Genomic DNA, 25438 nt, shown 5'->3' on the forward strand with positions numbered 1-25438 from the left:
TTTTTACCACATGGTAGTGACAGATTGTTTGAGCTGAAAGGAAAAGCCATTCGAAGCTAATTAAGCAGCCATTCCAGGCACTGTTCGCAGGCAGGAGGGAGAGTAGCACAGGCATTTGTCAGCGCCGTACCCAACGTGGGTTTAATTGACAACCCGGACTCATGACTGACAGCTTTTCCAGCGCCGAGCCAATTGCAAGCCGCGCAGGAAGACAGCCGCGCCACCATTGGATAAAACGCAGTCAAGTGGGGATGGGAGGGAGTGGAGGACCCACGTGGGGGCAGGCATAGCGAGCAACACGTGATAGGCTGAGGCGCAGACGTGTTTGTAGCCTACCTAGTGCTGCTGATAGGAAAGCTTGTAGATGCTTGAGGTCTCGTTAGAAATAGGTCGATCAATTCAAGTCACTCAGAGGACACTCTGCAGCAGATGAAGCCGTATTCACTTCTTCTGCGTGCTTCGAGTCATGAATGAATTGCTGCGAGCCCCTATTATTCTTGGCTTTGTCACAGGACACGTTTCTTTTTCTTGGCATATCTGCCTGCTTCTTCTGTTAAGAACACAAAGTGCGATCTTCCTGTTTCTAACTTGTTTTTTTGTTTTTTTTCAGGGTCACACTTGCTTACACTTGTTCACATAGCAAGCACATATTCACAGCCTTTATTATAAATGCCGCATTGTAATTTTTTGCCTTGTTATTTTCCTGTGAATGTGCGTTGTTTTTAATGATAAAAATTGCAGGCATGTATTCTGGAATAATGTGACACGCTGAAATGCACAAAGATATAAATTATTGTCTTTGTTTTGAACAAGTTGTTGAACGCACCGAATGTCACTTCAAATCCAAAATGGCGAACATGTGAGGTCACATTCCGCGGCCCAATCAGATCCGTCGTTTTCTCAAAACCCCACGTGGGGGATGGCGCGCTGTGATTGGCCGCTTGCGCCGAACTCCTCCGGAGAAGTTGATTGGCCAGCGCGCGGTCCTCTCTCGGCAGTCGGGTCCTCGTGTCAGTGCACAGTCTGTGTGTGGTACAGCGCGCGGCGGAGGAACTGGGTACCAACGGCAGGCTGGCGGTGAATTTCACAACGGCCGACATTTTTAACGAAAATACCCGATTTAGTGGGCAGATAATCATCTCCGGACTTACTGGAGGATTCACCGACGGCCGCGGGATCTAACGCGGGGTTTTGTTTGAAGTTGTCTACGGTCAACAACTCGTCCGAGTCGAGGGGTTTCCAACGTCCGACCGGACGGAGCGACGCTCTCCGCCTCGGGATCACCGGGGTTTTAAAGGACTTTCAAGGGGCCAAAGAAGAAAAAGAAGAAGTCTATGAAAAACAGAAACGGACATTTTTCGCTTTTATCAGCCTACGGTGACTCTCACGAGGATATTTAAGCCGTGTGTGGATATTATTATTTTTTTTCTACCTGTACGGCAGAAGGGAGGAATCAGTCGAGACAAAGGTAAAAAGGGCTACACGAAGAGAGCCGCTAACAAGACGGGTGGAGGTGGAGGTTGTGTGGCTTTATGGCAGCCGACTTTGAAAGCTGCAGCTCCTTGTTTTCTGATCTTCACGGACCAACAAAAACCACCGTCATTTTCCCTTTATGGAAGACAACTCGTTAGATTTAAGAGCAAAGACAAGCATCGTGTCGCTGCGGGGTTACTTAACCACAACTAAAAACTTTGAGATCTATTTTATTAAAGGGATAAAACGCTATTTTTTTTCTCGCTATAATGCAAATCCACGCGACACAAAGTGGGAAATAATAAAAAGGAGAATAAAAAACACTTTATTCTCGTTTTACGTAACGGATATAGCAGAGCAGCCCCGTTGAGTGATAAAGCTTTTAATTCGTGTTGTTTTAGGTGCCGTGGATGTGATCTCAGCTGTGCTCCGTGTTTTCTGTTTGTTTAGGTGGAAAGAAACGTCCGTGGAGGTGATAGTCTACATCCAGCGGTTCGGGGTCTGAGTGCGCGCCTCGCAGCCGAGAACAAGGCTTTTGTCCGCCGCCATCCTGCGTGTGTAGGGGAGGGGGCGGCGGTGATTTACCGCACCTTCACTGGGATTATTACCGACGGCAACGAGGAGCGAAAACACACCGATTCCCTCGTGTAAAGGACTCCGACATGTATCCACAAGGCCGGCATCCGGTAAGTAGCAGTTTCGCTCAGTATTTGTAAATTAATGCAAATGCAGCTCGCCTTTTAAAATGGGACTAATTGGCTGGACAGAGTGGAGCTGCTGATCCACACCTTACTATTTATGGTCTGGTGCTGCTGAGGAGCTCCTCCGGCAGCAACTGAGATGGTGTTTACTGGCAACAAGATCAGAGATTTTCTTTTCTCAGTAAAGGAGATCATCACCTGCTTCTGTAAACTTGTTTTAGTTGCATTTTTTGCAAGGTTAAAATGTTAATTGTTCACTGAAATCCCTCATTATCTTCTGGATGCCTTACTTTCTTCGTCCGCCTCTCACTTTACACATGTCTTTGAGTGAAAGCGGCTCCTCTCCTCTTGCCAGGCAAAGCTCAGGGGGAAATGAGAAACCATGAAGAGAAATAACACACTTTACCAAGAAAAAGGAAGAGTAGGAGGAGGTGACAGGAGAGAGAGAGAGAGAGGGGGACCTGTGATAATGTTATTTACACCTAAATGTATTTTCAACTTTACACTTTTCAGGCACCTCACCAACCAGGGCAGCCTGGCTTCAAGTTCACAGTGGCGGAGTCCTGTGATAGGATCAAAGACGAATTTCAGTTCCTGCAGGCCCAGTACCACAGGTAATGACTAGCCTACTGTAAACAGCACTGGCTGCCTGGAAACAACAGGAAGAGGAAGGTGTTTGGTTCCATTACTGTAGCTTTATGCAGCAAGTCTGTTCTAACGTAATTACATTTTTATGTCGTATATGAAGGTGGTTCAGTTTCAGCGTTACAAGTGAAACCTTCCCTTTTTCTCTTTCTGAAGTCTCAAAGTGGAGTACGACAAACTGGCCAATGAGAAGACAGAGATGCAGCGTCACTACGTCATGGTAAGAGCAACAATTGTAAAGCCGCGAATCTGATTTAACGCCACATCCTCCCTTTTGCCTCAGGTGAACAGTCACAGGTGTTGCGGGCCGGGTGTTTTTTTGCAAAGGCCATGTCAGATTGTTGACTCACGTCTGGGTGTTCATTGGATAAGACGGGGCGGGGTGGGGGGAGGGTTCGGCTGAAACTCTAGCAGGGGTCAAACGTCCAGCCATTGATTGCAGGGTGTGACGACGGGGCTCCGGGGTCCTCTTTATGGCCCATTCTCCACCCCTCCGTAACACACCCAACGTGACCCACTGGAGGTTAATGACGGGTCTGCCGGCTTTGTGAACGAATCAGAGGCTTTCCTGTGTTCTTTTTAACTTAACTCTCCCAAAGTAACCGTGGGGGTCACACCCAGGGGTCTCTCAGGCACGCAGAGACTTGGTGTGTGTTTTCTCCAGCCATAAAGATAATAGCGTTGTTACAGTACTAGCAGGAATACTTTTTATTAGACCTATAATCCAAAAGACTCACATGTATAAAACTAAGACTGATAGCATAAGAGTTAGCATTTACTTTTGTACTTTTGCTTTTTACTGACTCTAAGACATAACAATTTTCTGTTCTTTCTTCATATTTTATGATTGAACCCTAAACGCAATCTAAACATATCTATTTGGGATTTTAAGACATTTTGTAGGAAATAATAGGAATAATTAACAGATTAATTGATGATGACAATACGTTTTTACTACAAAGCCAGTAACCTATAATATTAAATGCTCTCCATATCATACCGCTAACTTTACGTTTTGCTGCCCTGTATTTTGCATGCGCTCACCTTTTTAAAGAAACCGCTTTCGAGATAAGTGTGAAATGTGAAACGGTTTGAATACCATTTGAGTTTAATGAAGACAAATAGATCTGAAGGGACAGCTCGGCTCAAAAGTTCCCTTCTGATTCAGGAAGGGCTTCATTGTGTCCGTGGAAAAAGAACAATCTTTATCTGACGAGTGATGTAACTTTTGCGCTTTTAGATTGCATGTGCTTGCTTATCTTGTTTGTACATGAAAGGAATGACTTTAACCAAACGCAGCAGTACGTTTGTTAAATATTATTTTCCCTGTGAGGAACCAGAAGGTGGTGGGAGTAGCTTTTATAAATCTAAGTTGTTTGCTGAGTGTTTGATAAACACGGCAGACAAACTTACCAGGCTTTCGTCTGTATCTGTTGGTGGGCTCTCGGGCTTTTGGCAATCAATAACAGATAGTGTTGTTTTCAGTAATAGTAGCGGCATTCTCCTTTGGAGTTTTAAAACTGTAGATGGCGTTTACGCTCAAAGACAGACAGTGCCCAGTACAAGTAAACAGGAACCAGTCGTCTGCTGCTGTGGCTGGAGCAGTGTGTCAAGTCCTCGGCCTCTTTGGTTAATGACAGTGTTTTTTTTTGTGTTTTTTTTTTATGGTTCACCGGACTTCTCTTTTATTCTTTGGGTGCTTTAGAGATCTGATAAATATCTGATACCAGTCAACCGCACTGTTGCACCAATCCTCAGCCAAGAAAAGTCAGAAGTAACTTGTAGTTTATCGTGCGCACTTAAGAAAAGGTATACATTATATCGTTAAGATTACACTAATGAAAACAAATGTATTCTAATAATTACAGTCCTGCTCTAAATCTTTGCTTCAGGACTGTTATAATGTTCAGTTTATGTTAAAAACAGTGAGGAAGAATGTTTATTATTCAACTGGTAGACAATTTTTTTTACGATGTAGTTTGTGGCGCTGGATTAAACTGGATTAAATTAAACGATAAAGCCTAGCCCACGGATTAAAGTGGGGGTGTCAAAATAACAGAAACGGTACATTACAGTTCAATAGTGCTACAAACCACAGCCCCAAAAGAAAAAGACGGTTGAATCCAAAGCCTTTTCAGTTATTTTAAATGAATGGACCATAACCTTTATGAAGATTGATAGGAATACTGCTACATTAGAATACATTTGTTTTAACTTGTGTACCTAATGAACTGGCAAGTGAGTGTATCGTCTCTTTTGATTCAGTGAACGAATGAAAAATGTCTTTCTAATGTTGTATCTCCTTTATTTTACAGTACTATGAGATGTCTTATGGGCTCAACATTGAGATGCACAAACAGGTATGTAGACATATCAGAGATGGTCTGTGTAAAGCCAAAACACTGTTGTTTTTCCCCCCTAGTGAATGAAGAGTATAAACACACACACACACACATACATGCATGCATACCTGACCTTAGTTTGTACCCTCATCCTTAAACGCCTCAAGGAAGCGTACACATACTGGCTTCCTGTGGTGAAAATGCTGACGGGCTAAACAACACGAAGGGCACGCTGCCTGATGGGGATGGTTTGATAAGATTAAAGTGAAGTATTTGGCACAAAACCGTCTTGAGAAGAAGTGTTTTTGTGTGGTTTGTCTTTCACATACATGCCTGCACTGTTCTGTATCTGCCTTGCCAGTGCCAGTCGGGCTAAAAGCTCATTAGTTCAGCTGCCACCCAGCGCAGAGCGTCACGCTGCAGTGGAAAGACTTCTATAGACGAACAGGGCAAAACACAGATACACGGCCCAATGAGACTTTTCGGTAGACTAATAGTAGAAGGAGGAAGCGGCTGCATTAGAGCCATCTCAGCCTGGAAACGTGTTTGATTCCACTTGATCTTGTGCGGAGTATTGGAGGCAGGTTGGTCTAGTGTTTGTGGAAACTGTCCCTCAATCCAGTTGCTGAATTAACTGAAAGAGGCAACGTGAGCCCAGTAGCTTCAGCAGCGCTCTGCTATTCATCTGGGTGGAAATGAAAAGGGATGGATTCGGTTGTTGTGTTTGTTTTGTCTGTTGTTAACGGCGTCTTGCAAACAGGTGTTTGGCTTCACATGGGTTCAGTCTGGGGTTGTGTTGTAGTCTCGATTATCAACCAAAAAAAGGGGACCGGTCTTTTGAACTGTTGCTTGGACAAAAGTAGCTCTTCATTTGTCATTTTACAGACTAAACAATGAAAACGTAGCTTAATCTGACAATAAGAAGAGGTATTAGCTGCCGCTCAGGGTTTGCTGATCAATTTTAGGTCAATCATTGTAGTAGTGTGTAATTTCTTTCATATCTGTGAGATGTCTGGAGGTATTTTGAGGCTCTTATCTGAAATGTTTTGCTCCACAGATTCAGGAGCTTGCATGCTGTCTGTCTGTCTGTCTGTAATCTTCTAGATATACAGCCAGATAATGCTTGGTTTTGTTAGGATAAGATATCGGCTGATCTCACACCTACTGCAGACGCACCACATTCCTAAATGCAAAGTCACCACGCCGCTCTAAAAGTCGAATTAAATCTACAAAACAGCTCAGTTTAGCTACAGGTTTGACCCGGGGCCTTCTGGTCAGCGTCACTTAAAAAGGAGAAAATAGATTAACATGATCTCCACGTGACCCTCTCTTATCTTTCTACACTTACATTTTCTCTGTCGCCTTTGCCTTTTCAATTCTCCTTTTCCACCTCCTCTCGATGCCCTTATATCTTTCCATTGCCACACTCTCCCCCCTCCACGCCACCCCGACGATTTAATGTGAATGATGGCCCTTGTGTCATTAGCTGTTTGATATGATGTATGAGACTGGGAGTCTGTCAGAGAGGGAGATGGAGGGAGTGGAGGGGTGGAGGCTTCGTGGCCCTCAGATCCAGAAGGTTAATGGCATCAGTGGGAGGGTAGCTCAGTTGGAACAGCAGCACACTGCGCAGTTCATGAGGCGTGGACGCTTTTTTTTTTGTAATCACGTGGTGTGTGTGTGTTCGCTAACTAGGTGTGTTTTCTGTTTTATCAAGGAGCTTAAACCTGTGCCCACCCCCTCTCTAGTGTTTCCTGTCAGACACTTATCACTAACAAGGAGGTTTAAGCGATGCAGGGTGGTGGGGGGGGGGGTGTAGCTGGTTGTTGTGGGTGTATTCTGGTGGCGGTGGACAAAACAAGTGTGGTGGGGGGGGGCGGTGAAGACAGGAACGGAGCGAGGGGCTTCGGGGTAAATGGGTTAATCGACTTGTCCTCTCCTGTGCATCTCCTTTGTTTATCAATAAGCCCGGTGGAGTCGCCGGAGCTCTCTGAATAATGCATGACTTCTCCCACCTCCCGTCTTCTCTCTCCCTTCTCCCATCCCTGGTGAACGAGTGTTTGTGATGACATCAGCGAGAGGTAAACAGACGGCCCTTAGCTGTCCCTGTTATTGGTACGAAGGGAGGGGAGGGGAGGGTGGCTGGATTATTGGATGGAGGCAGGCATATTACTTCGCTTGTGTTGAAGATTTATTGCACTGTGAAACGCTCACTTTGTGTTTTCATTCCTTTATTATTAAAGCAACTTGCACAAACACAGGCACATGTAAATAAATACATTCTTTACATGGAAACACAATGTATTCAAGTTCCAGCAGACGCACGTTTTTTTGTTTTTTTTTCCTCTACGCCGGTTGCTATGAAAGGGATCTGTGCGGCTGCCGGGGGGTAATTTGTTTTGACAGTGTCTCTTATGATGGCAAAGAGTGCAGGGTGGAGGTAATCACCCTCGCTTGCTGTCAATAAGTGATTTTAATTAGCGCAGCTCATTAGGCTGCCTCAGCAACGTGCCCTGCTGACTTTGTGGTGGGGGTTGCTTTGTTTTTCACTACCTCTGTTCCCTGTTGTGGTCCCTGTTTATCTCGCTTGTACGCTCGCCTACATTTTGATTTCTGCGTTGGTGAATTGAAAGCAACGCGAACGGAAAAAATATGACTCTTGGGGATTAACAGTCAACCAACATATTGATATTTTATTTGGCTGCTGTGCTTTCGGTGGCCATTTTGTGAATCTGTTGTACTTATCCATTTCCTCACTTGTTGAATGAATGATGAGGGAAGCGGAGAAAGTGCTTCATCAAGGAGAATTGTCCGTTTCCTGGAGGAAGAGGGTGAAACGGGGAGCAGAGGGAGGGAGAAAGAGCTTGTGCAGATGAATAATTTATACAGGATTCCTGGAATTGTTTGCCAAGGTGATGATGGCCGATCTGTCTCAACGCCAAAACAAACTGACTATGAGAACACACACACACACACACACACACACACACATAGACTCTCTAGGGAGGTGGACGAGGTTACCGGAGGACGAGCTTTATTTTGATGGTCAGACTGGAAGAGCTGGTACAACAGTGTTACAGAATTAGTGTGTGTGTTTGTGTGTGTTTGTACATATAAACTGCATAATTCAAACGGAAAAGTTTAAAAAAAATGAAACGAAATCGCATGTAATCTTTTGTAAAACGTCCTATTTCCATACGCTCCCCTGCAGAAAAGCGTGTCACTTCCTTTTTGTGCGTATGCGCTCAAAATAGACTGACATGCACATGCAAAATATTCTTCATGCATTTGTAATGAACGCGATACCTCTAAGTGCCTCTTTCTTCCTCTGCTCTGGCTGAGAAGATAATTCCCAAACAGCCATCTCTGCCCCCCCCAACCCCCGTCATATGCCACTTGTTTTCCTCGCCAATTGAATCCTCGTCAGAGACTCTGCTCTCCACTCGGGGGCTAATGCCTGGAGCGACAAACAGCCAAATGGCTTTCAACGCACCATTGACGGAGGGATGCGATGGAGAGAGAGCCTCTCCAAGCTCTGGTGCTACTAGACAACCCTGAGTACCTGTAATTGTGGAGCTGCGGTGAAAAGCTTCTGCTGGCTCAAAGGCTTCTGTTTTCAGTGGCTTTAAGTGACAATAAACTCTTTCCAGTGCCTGTCTTTGCAACTAAAAGCACTGTGGGAAATAGTGCCTCCGAAGTAAAGTGGGAGTCGTTATGAGTGCTGCGAGTCATTGGCTGTGTTATCAGTGTTTTTTTTTTTTCCCCCTTCAAAATGGCTGTCAAAAAGGCGCGCAAACACACCATGAGCCCATTTGTCCTCCTCAACACGTGTGAACTCTTGTCTGAACAGACTGAAGAGGCTAAATTTGAAGACGAAGGACTAGATGTACCTGATAACAGCAGTGATTCAATTGTGGAGGGGGGTTACAGTACATTCCTCAGGTTGATGTGTGAGCCCTCATATTCTCTTAAACTGTAGCTGAGAAATGACACTGCAGTAAATAGGCCACAAAAAAAAAAAAAAAATGGGTGCAAAGGAAGCCCGTTCCATTGTTTTATTTCCTGGCTAATATTTCAACTTGGGGGTAAATTTTTGAGGAAGTCATGGGTTTGGGAACGTTTATCTTAAAAATAAAAACGCTGCTCGGCGCGATCTCTGCTCTCAAGGCACCTGGTGCTCCAGTCTGCCTTTCAGAACGAATCGACGAGAGAAACCTGTGTTTTTAGCACAGTGCGCTAAACAATTCAACAAAAAAAAGGCAGAGTGCACCTGAAATCCATGAATGTTTTCGGCTTCAAATGGAGGCTCTGAAGTAGTGATTTGCTATGAACAAATGGATGCCTTTCTGTGTGAGTGATGGTTTGTAATGTAGCTGCTCTGATAGCTGAGTGTATCACCAACCACTGTTTCTACAACCCCATGTTGCTCCCCTTGCAGCCATTTCCAGGGAAGTGCTGTGATACCGAATCCCTCTTACCCTACCATGTGTCATTGTATCCAGCCCCTGCTAATGATGATGGTTTATGAGTCTCCAAAGAGCCTCCCCCGCTCTCTGTGGCAGCCCCCTCCCCACCTCCCCAATCCCAGTTATCCCTCATTAATTTCCCGTGCCGATCAGATCGACAGGCTGAAAATTCAATTTAATGACCTGCCTCTGTGCTGCGCCTAATATGATTTTACAGGCTGTTCTGGTCAGAGCCCCAGCCCAATTTACATAACGATCAGCCGTGCCAGATAGCGTTGCCCCAGCAACAGAAGAGGGGGTGATGAGAGAGGAAGAGGAAGGAGGGAGGGAGGGCACAGAGGAGAGTAGTGGAGATTAGCATGAAGGGGAGAGAGCACAGTGCGTCTGAGGTCAGACGAGGGTTGTGAGATAATTCCTGACAGGCCAGCAAAGGTCTGTCCCCTCCTCTTCGTCCCTTCCCTTCCTGTCCCCCCTCCTCTGAAATGAAAAGAGTGACAAAGAGGTTGTGCAGAAAGCTACTGGCACCTCCTGTCCCCCTTTCCCCTTTCTTTCTCCTTCCCTCGTCTCCCTCCCCCTTTCATAGTCAAACAAAGTTAAGGGAGAAAATGAGCGGAATGCAGTGGCGAGGAATAAAACGGCGGGAAGGACCTCTTCAACCCACACACACCTGCTGGGCCTCCACCCCTAATCTCTCAGAATCAATTAGTTCACCTCCCTCGGTTCAGTCAAACCACATTACCTTAGTGTCAAATCAGAGGGTTTCACTTCACCATTCATCACCCCCACACAGAACCCACCCCTTCTTTTATTCTGCTCTCTACTTTTGTCTTCCGCTCCTCATTGTCATCCTCGTCTCTCTCTCTATTTCTCTCTCTCTGTGGAAAGTGCAGATTTTAAAAAAGGAAATCAGTTTGGGCTAAATGTCCTGGGACCTTCAAGTGCGGTTGGCGGGCAGAGCAGCATCTCCATTTGTCCAAATGCTGCGCTGTAAAGTGCTCTGTGCACGTCGAACCTTGCAGTATCATCTTACTCTTGCCAGCTAATATTCTGTGGTCGATACCAAAGATGCCTCTGATAGATAGGGGCAGAGAGTTAACCTGTCTGCCTTAGCGTGCCCTACCCCCCTCTGTATGGGCTGTAATTATGAAGTATGGACCTCATTAGGCTCTCTCTAGCCAGATGGTATTAGCATATTTCAGCCTCCTAATGAAATAAGGCTTGAGCCTAATGGAGGCAAGAGAGAGGGGGAAGTAAATTTGTTCTAAGGCGGTCCCAGTTTAGTTAAGAAATACATGGTCTGCCCTGATGGATGCTGCAGACATTAGTGTTGTTTTATAGGTAATTTAACTGCTCAGTGCTTGTGCTGCTGGCGGCGTGCAGTATTAGTGAATAGTTCAAATGTTTTCTTTCTTGACAATAAATAAATCTTGAATCTTTCTCTTCTCCTGCAGACTGAGATTGCCAAACGCCTCAATGCGATTCTGGCTCAGATCATGCCGTTCTTGTCACAAGAGGTGAGTGTCAACCCAGCGAGCAGCATTTCAACAATGACAATGAGACTCATTTGTTTCGTAATGTACTGTATAATTGTACAGGAAACTGTGAGGGTGTCTGTTGTTCAGAGGCTTTGTCAATGGAATGACGAGGCATCTCGTATCATTCACTACATCTAACACTCCAGATGTTTATTAGATCTAACAATGAAAGAGTTGTCACAATTTTGAATAGTCTATTTAAAACCTATAAATGAAAACTAGAAATCTTATTTCTGAAGAGTCTGACCTTTATCACATAGGAAACTCAAATGGTTTGTCCTGTCCTTTGGTTTTCTTTCTCTCGTTTCTTAGTCTACAGTGTTGTAAAGTTATATTCTCACAGGTTAAGATGCTACAGAAACCAAGACTGATTTTAAATGTCTCAAATATACACCAGCTTTATTGGTTACTTTATTTTTGATTCCTGTAAATCGCACTGTATTGACTTGGAGTTTGATTTAATGACTATATTTGTTATTGATTTAGCGACTATAAACTGTTCATTATGTCTTGCAGCACCAACAGCAGGTGGCTCAGGCTGTTGAGCGTGCCAAGCAGGTGACGATGACCGAGCTCAATGCTATCATCGGGGTACGTGGACTTCCCAATCTGCCTCTGACTGTGTGTATACCCCCCTTTTTCTTCCTTCATTTGACATGAGGCCAGGGGCAAAACTGCACGCACAGAGGAGGACCAGCTTTCTAGACACACTTATAGGCTATTCAAGCGTGCTGCATTACATTACGCTTATGGGTTTATTTCACCTTTCTGCGTTTCAGCTGAAGTGTTGCATGCCAAGGGTAACTAGAGAAAGGGCAATAGATTCAGGAGGAAAACGAGGGTGAAAAGGGGATAGAAGTGGCTTAGGGAATTAATCTGGAACAGTTTTCCTCCTGTCTGTGGTATTTGATTTAATACAAACCAGTAACTCTGTGTCCTCCTAGCGTGTGCAGACTTGTCCCTGTCTCCAGTGGTTTATTATGTTTTTTATTTTAAGTTCACAATGTTTGCAATGTGTTTTCAACATGGCGTTCACTGCTCTAATTTCTCTGATTGTTGGTTAACCATGACCTGTCAGCGTGCAGGATGTAGCTCCTAACTGCAGCTCTGCTCGGATTTTCCTCCTCCCGGGCAGAGTCAAAAAAAAAAAAAAAAAAACATCTGATATGTAGCACACAGTCCAGACTGAGATCAGATCACTGCGTTTCTCAGGTTTCACTTTGGCTGCACTTTAATTAGATAAAAGGTTCCAGCCAACAGGCTTACCCTTACCTCTGACCCAATAGCAGGAGGAATTAGCGTGGTCGGGTCAGGACAAGCGCTGAGATTGCAACAGAGATTACTGCAGTATGAACTTAGCAGGTACTGAACATTCGCAAGGTGTAGTGGATAAAAGGTTTAGACTGCGTTCGAGCAGCTTTGGCAGAATCAAGAGAAAAGGAACATCTTCTGTTATTCCATCTTTGGAGTATTTACAAACAGTCCCTTTATGTGTATCACAGCTGTTTACATCTAGTCATTTAGCTAGCCTAACTGAGCTATTTTGTGTTGTTGTTAATAAGTAAAACCTGACACCAGCAAATGTTTCCATGTATATAGTTACTTTAATATCAGCCAAACTGAATCTATTTGCGTCAATAGTGGGTTTTATTTACACACAAAACTAAAAATACCAGTGGATTTGCAGCTGTTTTATCACCACTTTGTGTCTGCAGGCCTTTCTGCCAGGTGGGAGATAACATAGCTAATCAGAAATCAGTTGGAATTACGACTTGGAGCCTTTTTGTAAACAGTTTTGTTTTTTACTCAGTTGCTCACAAGTAACATCTGAAAACATAATGTGCGTGTGCCAGTATGTTGTCTACAATAATCTTTCTTAAGAGTTTAATTTAAAAGCATCTGCAGCGATCCAGAGTATACAGAATTCAGTAATTGGCCTTTTAATTGTTTCCACAACCCTGAACCAGTGTTCACTCTGAACAAATGGACGTTTTTAGTGATTCTGGTCCATCTGCGTTTATTTAAAAAGTGCTTTTTAATAGGCGGGTTGGACCCTGATGGATAACTGACCCTTTTGATTAGCCCTCTGTAGCAGAGGTTAGTCAGCGGTTAGCCTGTTCCAGTCGTAGGGGGTCAAGCCCAGTGAGAGGCGGATATCGAAATTCGATTAAGGTAAATGAGCAAAGAGCACAGCCCCCATTTTTTAAAGGTAATTAGTTGCCATTTCCTTTTCCTTTCTCCTTTTTCAACCAGCTCAGTGAGGCTGTCCACAACAGGACCGGCCCTGCTTTCATTAAGGGTGGGCAGGGCAAGGCTGAGCGCACACACATTAACACACACACACAGGAAAACAGACTTTAATTATTGGGGCGAAGACATGGCAGGTGATCAATCTCCATGTCCCCACAGTGTGAGTGAGGCGGTGCTGCTGTGGTGTCTTATCATTAAAGTCTCAGAGATACTCAGAGAGCATTAAGCTCAGGCAGCTTTCTGCAGCAGTTCAGATCAGAAACTAGATTTGAGTCTTTGCACACAAACACACACACATAATGAATGTTTGCACTGCAGAGACTACGTGGAGCCTCGAGTCTCAGTATATGCAGTATATTTATCTAAACATACATATACAATGTGTATTAAAACCACACATACACACATACAACGACTTTCCTAAATAAGCCAGATCTATCAACTGAAAGGGAAAATTAACTCTTTCATAACTTAATTAATTTCTTTATTCAACCATTCAAAACTAAAAGACTACACGTACTTGCCAGTTCATTAGGTACACTTGTGAATGCATTCTAATAATAATATAACAGTCTTGCATTAAATCTTAAACCAGATGAAGGTTATTGTTCGTCATCACAAGCTGTTGATTCAGCTGTGTTCTCAGTTTTGAGGCTGTGGTTTGTCGTACTATTGAGTCGTATTGTGTTGTACCGATAACACGTTTCTATTATTAGACTGTCCCATTTTAGTCAGTGGGCTAGGCTAAATAATAGACGCACGTTTGTGTTTATTTCAGTCCAGGTTAACATCACCACAAACTACACCCTCCAAAATGATCACCCAGTCGACCTTTCTTAGACGGTTTTAACATAAACTCAACATTATAACAGGAGAGAAGGACGGCAGTCATTCAGGAATGTACCTAATGAACTGGCAAGTGAGTTTATATCCAATATGACACCTTTCTTACACAGTTTCAACATAAACTGAACATTATAATTATCATGAAGGGGGATTTAGTACAGAACAGTTATATTAAGATCCAGGTCTACGCAATAACCTGCAAGTAAGTGTTTCTTTAAAATCCACCTGGAGATGGACCAAATACAAATAAACTGACGCATCTTACAGTAAACTAGTGATTAAAACTATGATTCTTTCTGTAAAGCTTTCCGTAATATTCAACAAAATCATGATTTTGAACCGTGTAAAATGGTCCTGAAGCTGAGACAAAGACACAAACTGGTCTCCTCTCTTCTCTCCGCTGCTTTGCATAAGTTCTGGCTGCAGGCGACGTACGATTGAGTTTGATTTGACAAGTGTCAGAGGTGCCATCCTCATTTCCATGCTTCCATCCTCATTTCCATGATTTCAACATCGGGGCAAGATTGTAGTTGGATAATGGTTAACAAGACTGTTAGAGATGGAGCGCTGCTTATCACGTATCCTGTAAATGGTAATCTGTGGAACACAAGATAAACTTCTGCACCGCCTGGTTTTGTTTTTCATGTCACTCTGATTCCTCTGCCAACAGTGATCTCCTCTGTTTTTGCATGTTTGTCCACAGAGTGTCCAAATTGACACACGATTAATACTATCGTCTATGAATTCTGACGCACGCAGCTTGTGTTTGAGGTTTTTGACAAAGTTTCAGCGTATTTGTTTTCACTAGTTAGCTTCATAAATGTGATGTAATTTGATGGTTTTCTTTACTTTAACTGTACATGGAATATCTTTGGGTTTTGTATGGTTGATTAGACAAAAAAAAAAGTGTTTATTTGTTGCCGAGAAGAATACTACTGCAGTTAATTTGATGGTGAAAATAACCCTCAGGTGCAGTCCCAGTGTTGTTGCTTGTTCTCTTCTCTGGCTGAATCTTTCCTCTTCCTCTCTTCTCTGACCCAACAGCAGCAGCCTCCTCATAGTGTCTACCCAGCCTTCATGGTCAGTGTTGAGAAGTGTTTTTTTTAACTTTTTGCTTGCCGTCTTTAACGTGTGTGTTTGTGAAGGGGAGATGATGCCTTTCTGAGACAAACTTGGGTGTATTTGGCTATCTCTGGCATCTTATCCTTCATGTCTTTCTCTGACGACTAACCCGATAAAAAAATGTTCTGTGTCTCGGTCTTATTCTAATACGATTGTGTTTATAATGTAGGTTTTAGTCTAGTCTTTGTCGCGGCATCTGAAGAAAATACGATGAGCTACAGAAGCGTCTGTAAAGCGCAGAATAAGTGGGTAATGTGGCGATTGCTGCCAGACTTATTAAGCCGGTCTGCCAGCTGGTTTGTGCCGGTGCTGTTGACGCTTGTTCCACCTGACAGTACTGTTCTGCAGGGAGCCAGCTTCGCCTAGTTAACTTTAATTGCCTGTTTCCTGTGGAAGTTGCCTGAGCTGCCGCGGCATTTACACATAATGAAAAAAGATAAGTGTGAAAGGAAGCCAGCTCTTTATCCATGAATATTGAATTGGAAGCAATTTATTTTCTGAAATTTTTCTCCCCTCTTTATTTTCTCTCTCTCTCTCCACCCCTCACGACTTCCTTCCCTCTCCTCTCCTCAGCCCCAGCTCGCTAATGAGGCTTCTTGATAATGATCCCTGCACGCTTTTCCTCATTAGGCACACTCAATAGGGACGTCCCTGCCTCAATCCCTCGCCCCGCTCTCTCTTTCATTCTCTTGTTATTTTCTGATTCTGCCTCTCCCTCCTCTTCTTGTTCTGGCTGCCCCTTTCTCTCTCTCTTTGCTCGCTTTTGCTTTTCAACAACAAATGGGCTGCTCGGCACACTGGTGCAATATCGATTAACAATGCCGCCCCTCAGTTGCTTATACCCATTGTAGGATTTCAGGTCCAGCTCGACTTAATGAGCGGGCTGAATAATGGCCAGCTGCTAAATAAACCCTTAAATGTGGTAAGCCACTAGATATACCCCTGTCTGGTTTCTCCATTTTGTGTAATGAATGTATGGATGAGGTTATTGAAGTTCTATCTGGCAAGCAGAATAGCAATCATGTTTTTTTTTTTTCTTTGTGGAGAGGCAGCTGATGGACGTGCTAAGTGTTATTTAACCTTGTTTTAAAGCACTTGCTTCCCTCTTGCCTGAGTGGCTATTTAACTCCTGTCTATCTACTCTCTGGCTGCCTCCCTCTCCCAGACATTCATGGCCTCTTGGGAGGAGTATGTGTGTGTGTTCTGCAGTGTGTCTGTGCTTAACAGCATTTTCCGGGAGGAGGGCATGTTGCTTGGTTTTCCAGAGTGTTGAAAGGTTTTGAGGTTTTCAAGTGTAGACCTATTGATTTATTTATTTTATGTCCCAACTATGATTGAAGTGGGTTGGTAGGGAGCAAAAACATTCTGGATCTTGTCTGATGAGCAGAGTTGAACATGTGCTACCTTCAAATGTGTTTTGTGAACTTGTACACAAAATGTTTGGCATTTAAATGGTAACACTGACAGTTAGTTAGAAAATGGCCGCTGCTTGTCGGCGCCATCAAGACCAAAAAGACTAAATACCAAAATTTTACTTATACATATTAAATTATAAACGTCAACATACTCGTCACAACTTCTAGTTACAAGGTCATGGACTTCAAGGGAAAACTGCTCGTATGGACTTTCCGCAGTAAACACAACCCCATCTGAAGGCAGAGTGACTTGTTAACTAAAGGTCATGTACCATCAGTAAGAAACAATAAGCAGTTTGTAAGGTGTAGTGTTGCTGCATGGTATGAAACGAGACCTGTACCCTGAAGAATAAACATGGAGGTGGTCTTTTCACAGACACAGTGTTGTGGCTCATGCAAACCTTTGTACAGGTCTGATTCAGTCAACTTACATTAGTCCCGAAACTGTTTAATAATCAGTGACTTGAATAATTTAATTTAAGCATCAAATAACATATTCTGTGACTGCAGCTTCTCAAATGTGATGATTCGCTGTGTTTAGTTTCTTTTACTTTTATACAGTTAGTTGAACGACCTCAACAATATAAAGACGTCATTTCTGAATAATAACGCTGAAATTAAATAATGTAACACTGTTCTTTTCTTTGTTTGCAGTCAATGTGGTAAATGAGCTAGGCTGTTTTAAGATGCCATATACTGATCAGCCACAACATTAAAACCACTGATGGGTGAAGTGCATAACGCTGATCCTCCTGTTACAGTGCAGTGTTCTGCAATGTGGTCTTGACAAAAAACAGACCAGGAACCGCTCAAAAAAAACATGAGAAATAGCCCACTGTGTTGACGTGGCCCCCAAACTCCCCAGATCAAAAACTGATCTACCAACACTACCAATGTCCTAGTGCCAGACACCATAGGACACTCTCTGACGGCCCACGACCTGACGATGAGTCTGAACTGTTGGGGACCTACACAATAATACGCTGGTGATTTTAATGTTGTGGCTGGTTGGTGTATGTGATCTGTTTTAGAACAATAATTGAGAAATATTGATAAAATCAGAGGTGTGTTTTAGAAATGTGTTCTACAGTTTCAGCCACCCACCGCTCTGAACCAGATGATCAGTGCATCTGTTGTTATTTATTTTATTTATCAGACCATGGATGAGCTGGATCAACATGTTGGCAGCCTCTGCTATTCTGCATAAACGCTTTGGCCTTGAACTAAACGTTGTCAAAGCCAGCTCTAATGCACGAGTATAGTGCGGCCATTCAACGATTCACTTCCCAGCCGACCCACTTGTCCTCTGTTTTGTCTCCCGTCCCCCTGCGTTTGTTTACAGCAGCAGCAGCTTCAGGCTCAGCACCTCTCTCACGCCGCCCACGGCCCCCCAGTCCAGCTGCCCCCTCACCCTTCAGGCCTGCAGCCGCCCGGCCTCCCCCCTGTGACAGGCGCTGGCTCCGGCCTGCTGGCTCTGGGCGCTCTTGGCAGCCAGGCCCACCTGCCTGTAAAGGATGAGAAGAACCACCATGACCTGGAGCACCGAGGTGAGGAGCACAGCCTGCCATCACACACGTACCGCCTGCAGCATTGAAGTGCTGACGGGTGACTGTAGCTGCCAAGAACAGGTTTCACCAGCCAGATATATTTATTATAGAGACCCGTTAACATGGTGTATGCTTTTAAATGTAAGTGTCTCTGTACAGATCTGCAGTGTAAGGAAATATTTAAACAAGTTTTTGCATAATTTTATTGGCTTCTCCATGATTTAGTTTGATATGAAATATGTTTCTAGAAAGAGAGCTAGTATGTAGACGTGTGAACAGCACTGTGAAGTTTTAAGTCATAAGCATTTACTGATGCTTTATAGATCTGTTATAAACTATTAATTGTATTAATTTAAGCCTATATCATCCTCAGTTGTCACTTCTGTTTTATAAACCGTCGGTACTAATTAATGCTCTCTGATGGGATGATATTGGACATGCCGTCTGCACACATACTAATTTGTATTTTGCTTTCTCTCTCCTGGACCCTCATCTTTTCACTCGCCCCTGGCCATTCCTCTGAAAGAACGCGAGTCGAGCACGGTACGTTGACTCTCCAGCTCTGCGTCTCCTGTGTGTCTCTTGACTTTGTCGGCCTCTGGCTCACCGTGTTTGGTGATTAGGTGTACTTTACACTGACTTAAGCACCGCTGTCCAGTAGAAATTTGGGCCCTCTGTGTAAGAACACACACATTTTTTTTGTACTCGGAGGGGTATAAGCTGACTGAAATCAAATAATGATGTCTGGCCAAATAAGCCAGTGCCATCTAATCCAGGTGGAAAATGACTCCAATCACTGGGCGAGGATTAGTCGTCTTCCACTCTCCTTCAGTTTCAGCACAATTAAAAGAGACTTTGACTCTCCGTCTCTACTTGTCTCACCACTTCAGAGGATTTACTGTTGCATGTGTCCCAATACCTGACTCCTTTTATCTACCTTTCTCCTTTTCTTGTGCTCATATTTTTATTTTCTGCATTCTTCTTCTTATCACAGCCATTTACTCCTTTCCACCACGTTTTCTCTCTCCTGCTCCGTGTCTCTCGCTGTCATCATCTCTCTCTTCCTTCTCATGTTAAAGTCCTTGTTTATTGGACTGGCTTAAAGCTCTCAGTTTGCTGGAGCGTAACTCGCTGTTGGATCTGCTCGGCCAGATTGAGTTCCCATTGACTGGCCATCCTGAATGGGCCCACTCATGTCTGAAAGGAACCCAAACTCTTCCCCCCTTCTCATGTGGTGATGAGCGGCTGCCAATACCACCTTACCTGATCTCCTCACCACCCTCTTCCCCCTTCGTGTCTCAGCGCGCACACACACACACACACACATGCAAAGCCTTCCTATCCCTTTGTCTCAGGTCATCTGACACCAGAGTTGGAGACAAGTGCAGGGTTATTGAGACCAAGCAGTCCTTGAAATGTCTCGGGCTCAGATACACAGACAGGCTTTAATGTCGGAATAGATTTCTGTCGGTCAGACGCCATCTTCGCACCAAGCCTGGCTAAAAACTCTTAGTGGCCTTTTCTTCCACAACAAATCTCCATATTTTGACCAGAGGCAGAAAGCTGCTGGATGAACCGAGCTTGGAAAAGTCCGACTCTTTGTCTCTTCCTGTTAATTCCAGCCAAGATGTCAGACATCTTCCTCTCTCACCTCTGTCTGTTTCCGATGAAGGCAGGGATATGTCGGGCTGCCCGGTAGTGTGGGCTGCCCTCAGGGTTTGTTTGCAGGCACTCCCCAACCTCCTCCTCCCCATCCTTTCCTGCCTTTCGGCCTGTTTGGCAGTGCCCACACCACACCAGTGCCCAGACTACAAAAGCCCTGTTTGCAGCTTCTGAGAGAGTGCCAGCCTGTCCGGGCATTCCCACTAGTGGGGAGAACTCGGTGCCACACTGCTACGCTCTCATTGCTTGCCAAGTTCCTTTCCTGTTTTGCTCTCTTGTCCCCCCCCCCCCCTCTAATTTTCTCGCTCTGCCTCTTTCATGGCTCTTTTCTCTGCTGGCAACACCATCTTTGTCTCTTCACATTGCTCTCTTGTCCAGGTTCCCTCAATGGCCTCTTTTCTTTCCTTCCTGTTTTTTAACCCAGTTGATTTTTATGAACTTTGCCGTCAGTCTGTTTTTCTGCTGTGTTGCCACTGACATGGCACCACACACACACACACACACACACACACACACACACACACACACACACACGCATTAACATGGATTTTACGAGGGATTCTGGACACTTTTGTTTTTATTTGCATGTAGTTGCACGCCACCGACAAAACATCTAGTGATAAATGCAGCCTGTGTTTGGTTTGAATTGTTAATGTTGCTCTACCCGTGCCACACTCAGAGTTACCAGGTGCCAGGTTGTGTTTATACTCACTTGCCAGTTCATTAGGTACACTAGTGGAAAAAGACTGTATTCTGATATACCAGTCCTGCACTAAATCTTAGCTTCATGAAGGTTATTAGCTGGTTAGCTGTTGATTCAACACCACAAACGACATCCTCCAAAATAATCATACAGCTGAATTATTTATTAATAACTTACTTTTTTGACACTGTTTCAACCTGAACTGAAAATTATAACAGCCTTGAAGATTTAGAGCAAGAATATGTTTGTTTTCACTAGGGTACCTAATGAACTGGCAAGTAAACGTATATTTCACATTGTGTCTCCACCTTTACTAGGTATGCATCACCTTATGTGTCAAGTGTCGGCGTCTTCCACTGGTGTTTTTTGAGTTTGCTCAGCTCTTTTCAACTTTCTCCGTTGTTTGAAGGCAGCAGCGGGACAAAGCTTTCCCAGAGTCCTCTTCTGACCTTCTGTCCTATCCCAAATTTGTCCAATTCAGTCCAGGAGTATTGTACATTTAGTTTTACAATCAATATTGTCATTGCTCTGGCAAAGGAAGATCATCTGGATGTAAACTGTTTGTGTCTGTGTTCTCTGGTTTCTGGAAAATACAAAATACAAAAACCATTATCTTGATAAAAGAGCTCACAACCTGCATTTTTACAGAATTGAGAGTTCTGTTTATTTGCCATTTGTTTATTTGAATCACACAGTGTGATTCTCCATTATCACGTTGGAGCTAGAGGAGCTTGTTTCATTTTGTTTTTTGAAGTATATTCCTACGTGGATCAGCTCATTTATACACTGAGTGACAGTTTGAGGATGCCAAGAGTCAAATGTAAAGTAGAGGAAGCTGGAAACTGATGCATTTTGTCTGCGTGTTGTCGTCGGCAGAATAACTCGGTGTCGCCATCGGACAGCCTGCGGGCAGCGAGTGAGAAGCATCGGAGCTCTTCAGACTATGGCCTCGACTCCAAGAAACGCAAAGTGGACGATAAAGACAGCATGAGCAGATATGTGAGTGTTTGTGTTTATCTGTTTACGTACTGTGTCGTGGAAAGGTGTACAGAAACTCTAGGAGGATTTACAAACCGTAAACTTAACTACAACTAAATGCTAAGCTATTTCATCCTTGAATCTTCTAATTGGCGCATCAGCACATCAGCTCAAAAATGCAAACGGTATGCTCCAGTTTAAAATATGAAGGATAAAGTTTCCTGTGATTGGGTTTATTTGAATTTACAAGACAGTTTCTTTCAGAGAAGTCACTCTGTATCAAGAAAAATAAGTCTCAGAACTGTCTCAGTTTTACTTAGAAGACCTAGTAAACTTAGAAACTTTTTGCATTTGCTAGAAAATACCTAGCCTGGGTGCCAGCCGAACTTAGTCCCGCCCACAACATTTGAGGTCTGGAAGTTCGGTCGGGCGTTGCTCCGTTGAGGCGCAATTATGCTCGAACAGGAGCTGTTCGTACCAATCAGATTCTCAGGGCGGGCTTTATACGATGATGGACAGATGATCAACAGTAACGTAATCACGTCAACAAAGATGGCTGCCGCTGGAGAACTGAGATGTGTAGATTCTGCCATCGAGTCTGTTCTAGAAGATATCGACAGCGCATTAATTTTAAAAGAGGAACAGATAAATGCGATCAAGGCATTTGTTAATCGGAAAGATGTTTTTGCCGTCCTTCCTACGGGATTCGGCAAAAGTTTAATTTATCAGCTGGCTCCGATGGTCGCTAAGAAGATGGGACACAATTAACATACGTCACACACTCCGTTGCTCTGATTGGTTATAGGTCTATCCAATTGAGTGCAGAGGCATTTTTTTTCCTGGTTCGGTTGAAACACGCCCCATAATCACAGCCCTATGGAGCGGTACCAGACTCACATTCTGACTAGAATTGAGTATGGCTACGTCAGGCTAGAAAATACCTTTAAAATGAAGCATTTAAATTCCTATGTATTTCCCGTTCTTTCATTGTAAAAAAAACTGGACTGCACTTGTTCATGCTGATTGTAATTAGTGACTGTGGTCTTCCAGTAAGCTAAGCGTGTCACGCCTTCATTTCAGGACAGTGACGGAGACAAAAGTGACGACTTGGTGGTGGATGTTTCCAATGAGGTAAGACGGCGTTTGAAGAGCTGCTCAGCCGCATTCTTCGGTTTGAAAGCTGTGCAAAAAATAAACACGGCTCCCTTTTGTCTGTAAGAGCCTCAACACCTTGCACAGTGTTGCCAAAAAGTCTGTCAAAATATTGGTTGTGAGCTATGAGTGTGTGCTTACTTTCTGTTTCTTTTGCCATTCATGCAGAAAGTAAGACAAAGAACACAAAGAGAAAAGGGTGTGACAGGTGAATGAAAAGAGCGTGCATGTGTGTGTGTGTGTGTGAGGGAGAGTACGAGCATGCATGAGTATATTTATCTGTGTTTGCACATGAGGCCCCAGTTTGTTTGACCTACATGTACATGCCAGTGGCTTTCCTCCGGTCTGTTTGCTCAGCCTTGCTGTCTGTCTGTCTGTCTTGTTTAACTCTGTAGGATCCAGCCACCCCTCGAGTCAGCCCCGCGCACTCTCCTCCCGAAAACGGCTTGGATAAATCTCGAGGCCTGAAGAAGGATGCTGCCCCCAACAGCCCTGCCTCCGTGGCCTCATCAGGCAGCACGCCGTCCTCCAAAGCAAAGGACCACACCCATGTGAGTGTGAGGATACACGGCTTGAGCTGATGAAATAAGGAGGTTAAAGGGGGGGAGGCTGAACTGACAGACTAAAGGGCATTTGTCAAGTGAAGTGGGTGTCTGTGAGAAAGACTAATACGCAGGCTTAGCAGTTGGCTGCTATGCGGGGGCTTGAGGGGGCAGAGGGTTGATGCACTCTCAGGAAATCAAACCCTATGGCTCAGTCCTCTCAATCTCCTTTATGGCTTACCCAATAAATGGTCATTTCTCCCTTGGCCCGGGGCCGTAAATAACCCAGAGACACAGCAGCAGGGGGAACTGCTGTCTTGGCCTTTTCTTGCCTCGTCTCATCTTCTTCCCTTCTGTCCCTGATTATTTTTCTTCCAACACTGAAGCACTCACTAACCAGACATCAGTTTTATTTAAACCTTTTCACAAATGATAGATTTATATTCCACCCAGCTTTCCCTCCGTCCCTCATTAGTGTCACAAGGCTAAACGAAGGAGGGGATTAATTATTGGTGTTTGGGCCACCGTCTAGTACGTCTAGCTGCTCCTAATAAGCTCAACTTCTAAGGAAAGTTTTATGCCCCTACTCCCAGCACACACTAACTAACACACACATCATGGCTGTAATGAACTGTCAGTGTTAGATTGGATTACCTCAAGCCCTCCACTCAGATTGTCGCTCTGGATTTCCCTGTCAGTGGGAGTGTGTTTGACTCACTGGGGGATTTTAAACTCTGTTCGTGTAAGATTGAGAGAAGGTGAAGTTACAACTTTCAGTAAGAGGATGCAAAACACACTGAGGTTAAAGATTGTTTCTGATTTAGAATGACAAGTCGTCCACACCGAGCCTGAAGTCCAACACTCCTACACCGAGGAATGAGGCTCCGACACCAGGAACCAGCACCACTCCAGGACTACGGCCTCTAACGATGGGCAAACCACCCGGCATGGAGGCATTAGGTAACAACCAGCAGTTATTTTCTATTACAAATTAAATGTTTTGTTTGTTTTGTTTCTAATTTTCCAGCAAATAAACAAAACAGTCTGAATATTTGTAAGTTTTGAACAAAATGTGTTTAAAATTATGGTGAGCATTTATAAACCAGCCAATTAAACCAGAGAATAATAAAACACCTGCAGAGTCACTGAATAAATAATCAGGAAATTGAAAGTTAATCTTTATCAAGACTCTTTCTGAGCTTTTGATCAACAACAAACCATCCTCAGCAGGTGGAGCTGAATAAATAGCTGAACACGCTGTCATAATATGTTTGTCTCTCTGTAGAGTTTTCATTATCACTTAATGAACTCTTTCCTCTCCTTCAGCTGCCCCGGCACTGCGTACGCCTCTGTCCATCGCAGGTTCTTACGCCTCCCCGTTTGCTATGATGGGGCATCACGAGATGAACGGGTCCCTGACCAGCCCAGGCGTCTATCCTGGTCTCATTTCTCCGCAGATGAGCGCAGCAGCTGCTGCCGCCTATGGACGCTCGCCAATTGTAAATATTCCCGCTCCTCTATTGGATTTATTTGCTAAAATCTGGATTTATTTCCCGCATTATTGTTTTCACATCCGCCAGTTTGACACAACAAGCCCTGATCCTGTATGAATTATCCATTGTTGCTGTAGGTTATGAAGTCTGTTTGCAGAATGACTTTGAGAAACTCAAGCATTCAACGTGTATTTCCATAACTCAGTGTGAATATTTCTGCTTGGCTGGCAGCAGCTTGTTGTGTGTTCATAATGAGAAAGCACCAAGACGGCCCAGCTCCTTTACTTTGATCTTAGTTAGTTAGTTAGTTAGTATTCTAAAGGCTTTAAAAAAAAAGGCTTGCCCCCAAAATGCGTCTCCCAGGCTTTCATTAGCATTAGCAAGTAGGATGTTGAAGCCTTGTGTAAAGCTTCTCTGTATGTAGCTCAGTCTGCGCCTTTCAGGGGATTTGCCTGGAAACAATAGTTCCTCTGGGCATTGGCACCCGGAGCAAGACACAGGCAGCAATTTGAATATTAGCTTAGCCTAATTTATCTTAAAGGTTAAAGATTGTTTTGCTAACTGTT

General features: G+C 44.0%; 1 protein-coding gene across 6 annotated transcripts in view; it reads left to right on the forward strand.

The window, feature by feature from the left end:
• Nucleotides 1-621: 621 nt before the first annotated feature.
• The window catches only part of tle3b (TLE family member 3, transcriptional corepressor b), a 29753-nt gene continuing 4936 nt past the window's right edge, over nt 622-25438 (forward strand). The window contains exons 1-15 of one of the 6 annotated variants that reach the window (XM_084541638.1): nt 622-1468; nt 1924-2159; nt 2688-2788; nt 2976-3039; nt 5135-5179; nt 11079-11141; nt 11679-11783; nt 15303-15338; nt 18138-18342; nt 18869-18885; nt 21584-21706; nt 22766-22816; nt 23233-23388; nt 24204-24339; nt 24706-24878. In XM_084541638.1, coding sequence (XP_084397764.1) covers nt 2136-2159; nt 2688-2788; nt 2976-3039; nt 5135-5179; nt 11079-11141; nt 11679-11783; nt 15303-15338; nt 18138-18342; nt 18869-18885; nt 21584-21706; nt 22766-22816; nt 23233-23388; nt 24204-24339; nt 24706-24878 — 1299 coding nt within the window. In that variant the 5' untranslated portion in view covers nt 622-1468; nt 1924-2135. Of the gene's footprint in view, nt 1469-1923; nt 2160-2687; nt 2789-2975; nt 3040-5134; nt 5180-11078; nt 11142-11678; nt 11784-15302; nt 15339-18137; nt 18343-18825; nt 18886-21583; nt 21707-22765; nt 22817-23232; nt 23389-24203; nt 24340-24705; nt 24879-25438 lie in introns of all 6 variants that reach the window. The other 5 variants (XM_084541634.1, XM_084541635.1, XM_084541636.1 and 2 more) reach the window with 5 other exon arrangements.

The sequence above is a fragment of the Chelon labrosus genome (genome assembly GCF_963514085.1).
Source record: "Chelon labrosus genome assembly, chromosome: 3".
Classification (NCBI taxonomy): domain Eukaryota; kingdom Metazoa; phylum Chordata; class Actinopteri; order Mugiliformes; family Mugilidae; genus Chelon; species Chelon labrosus.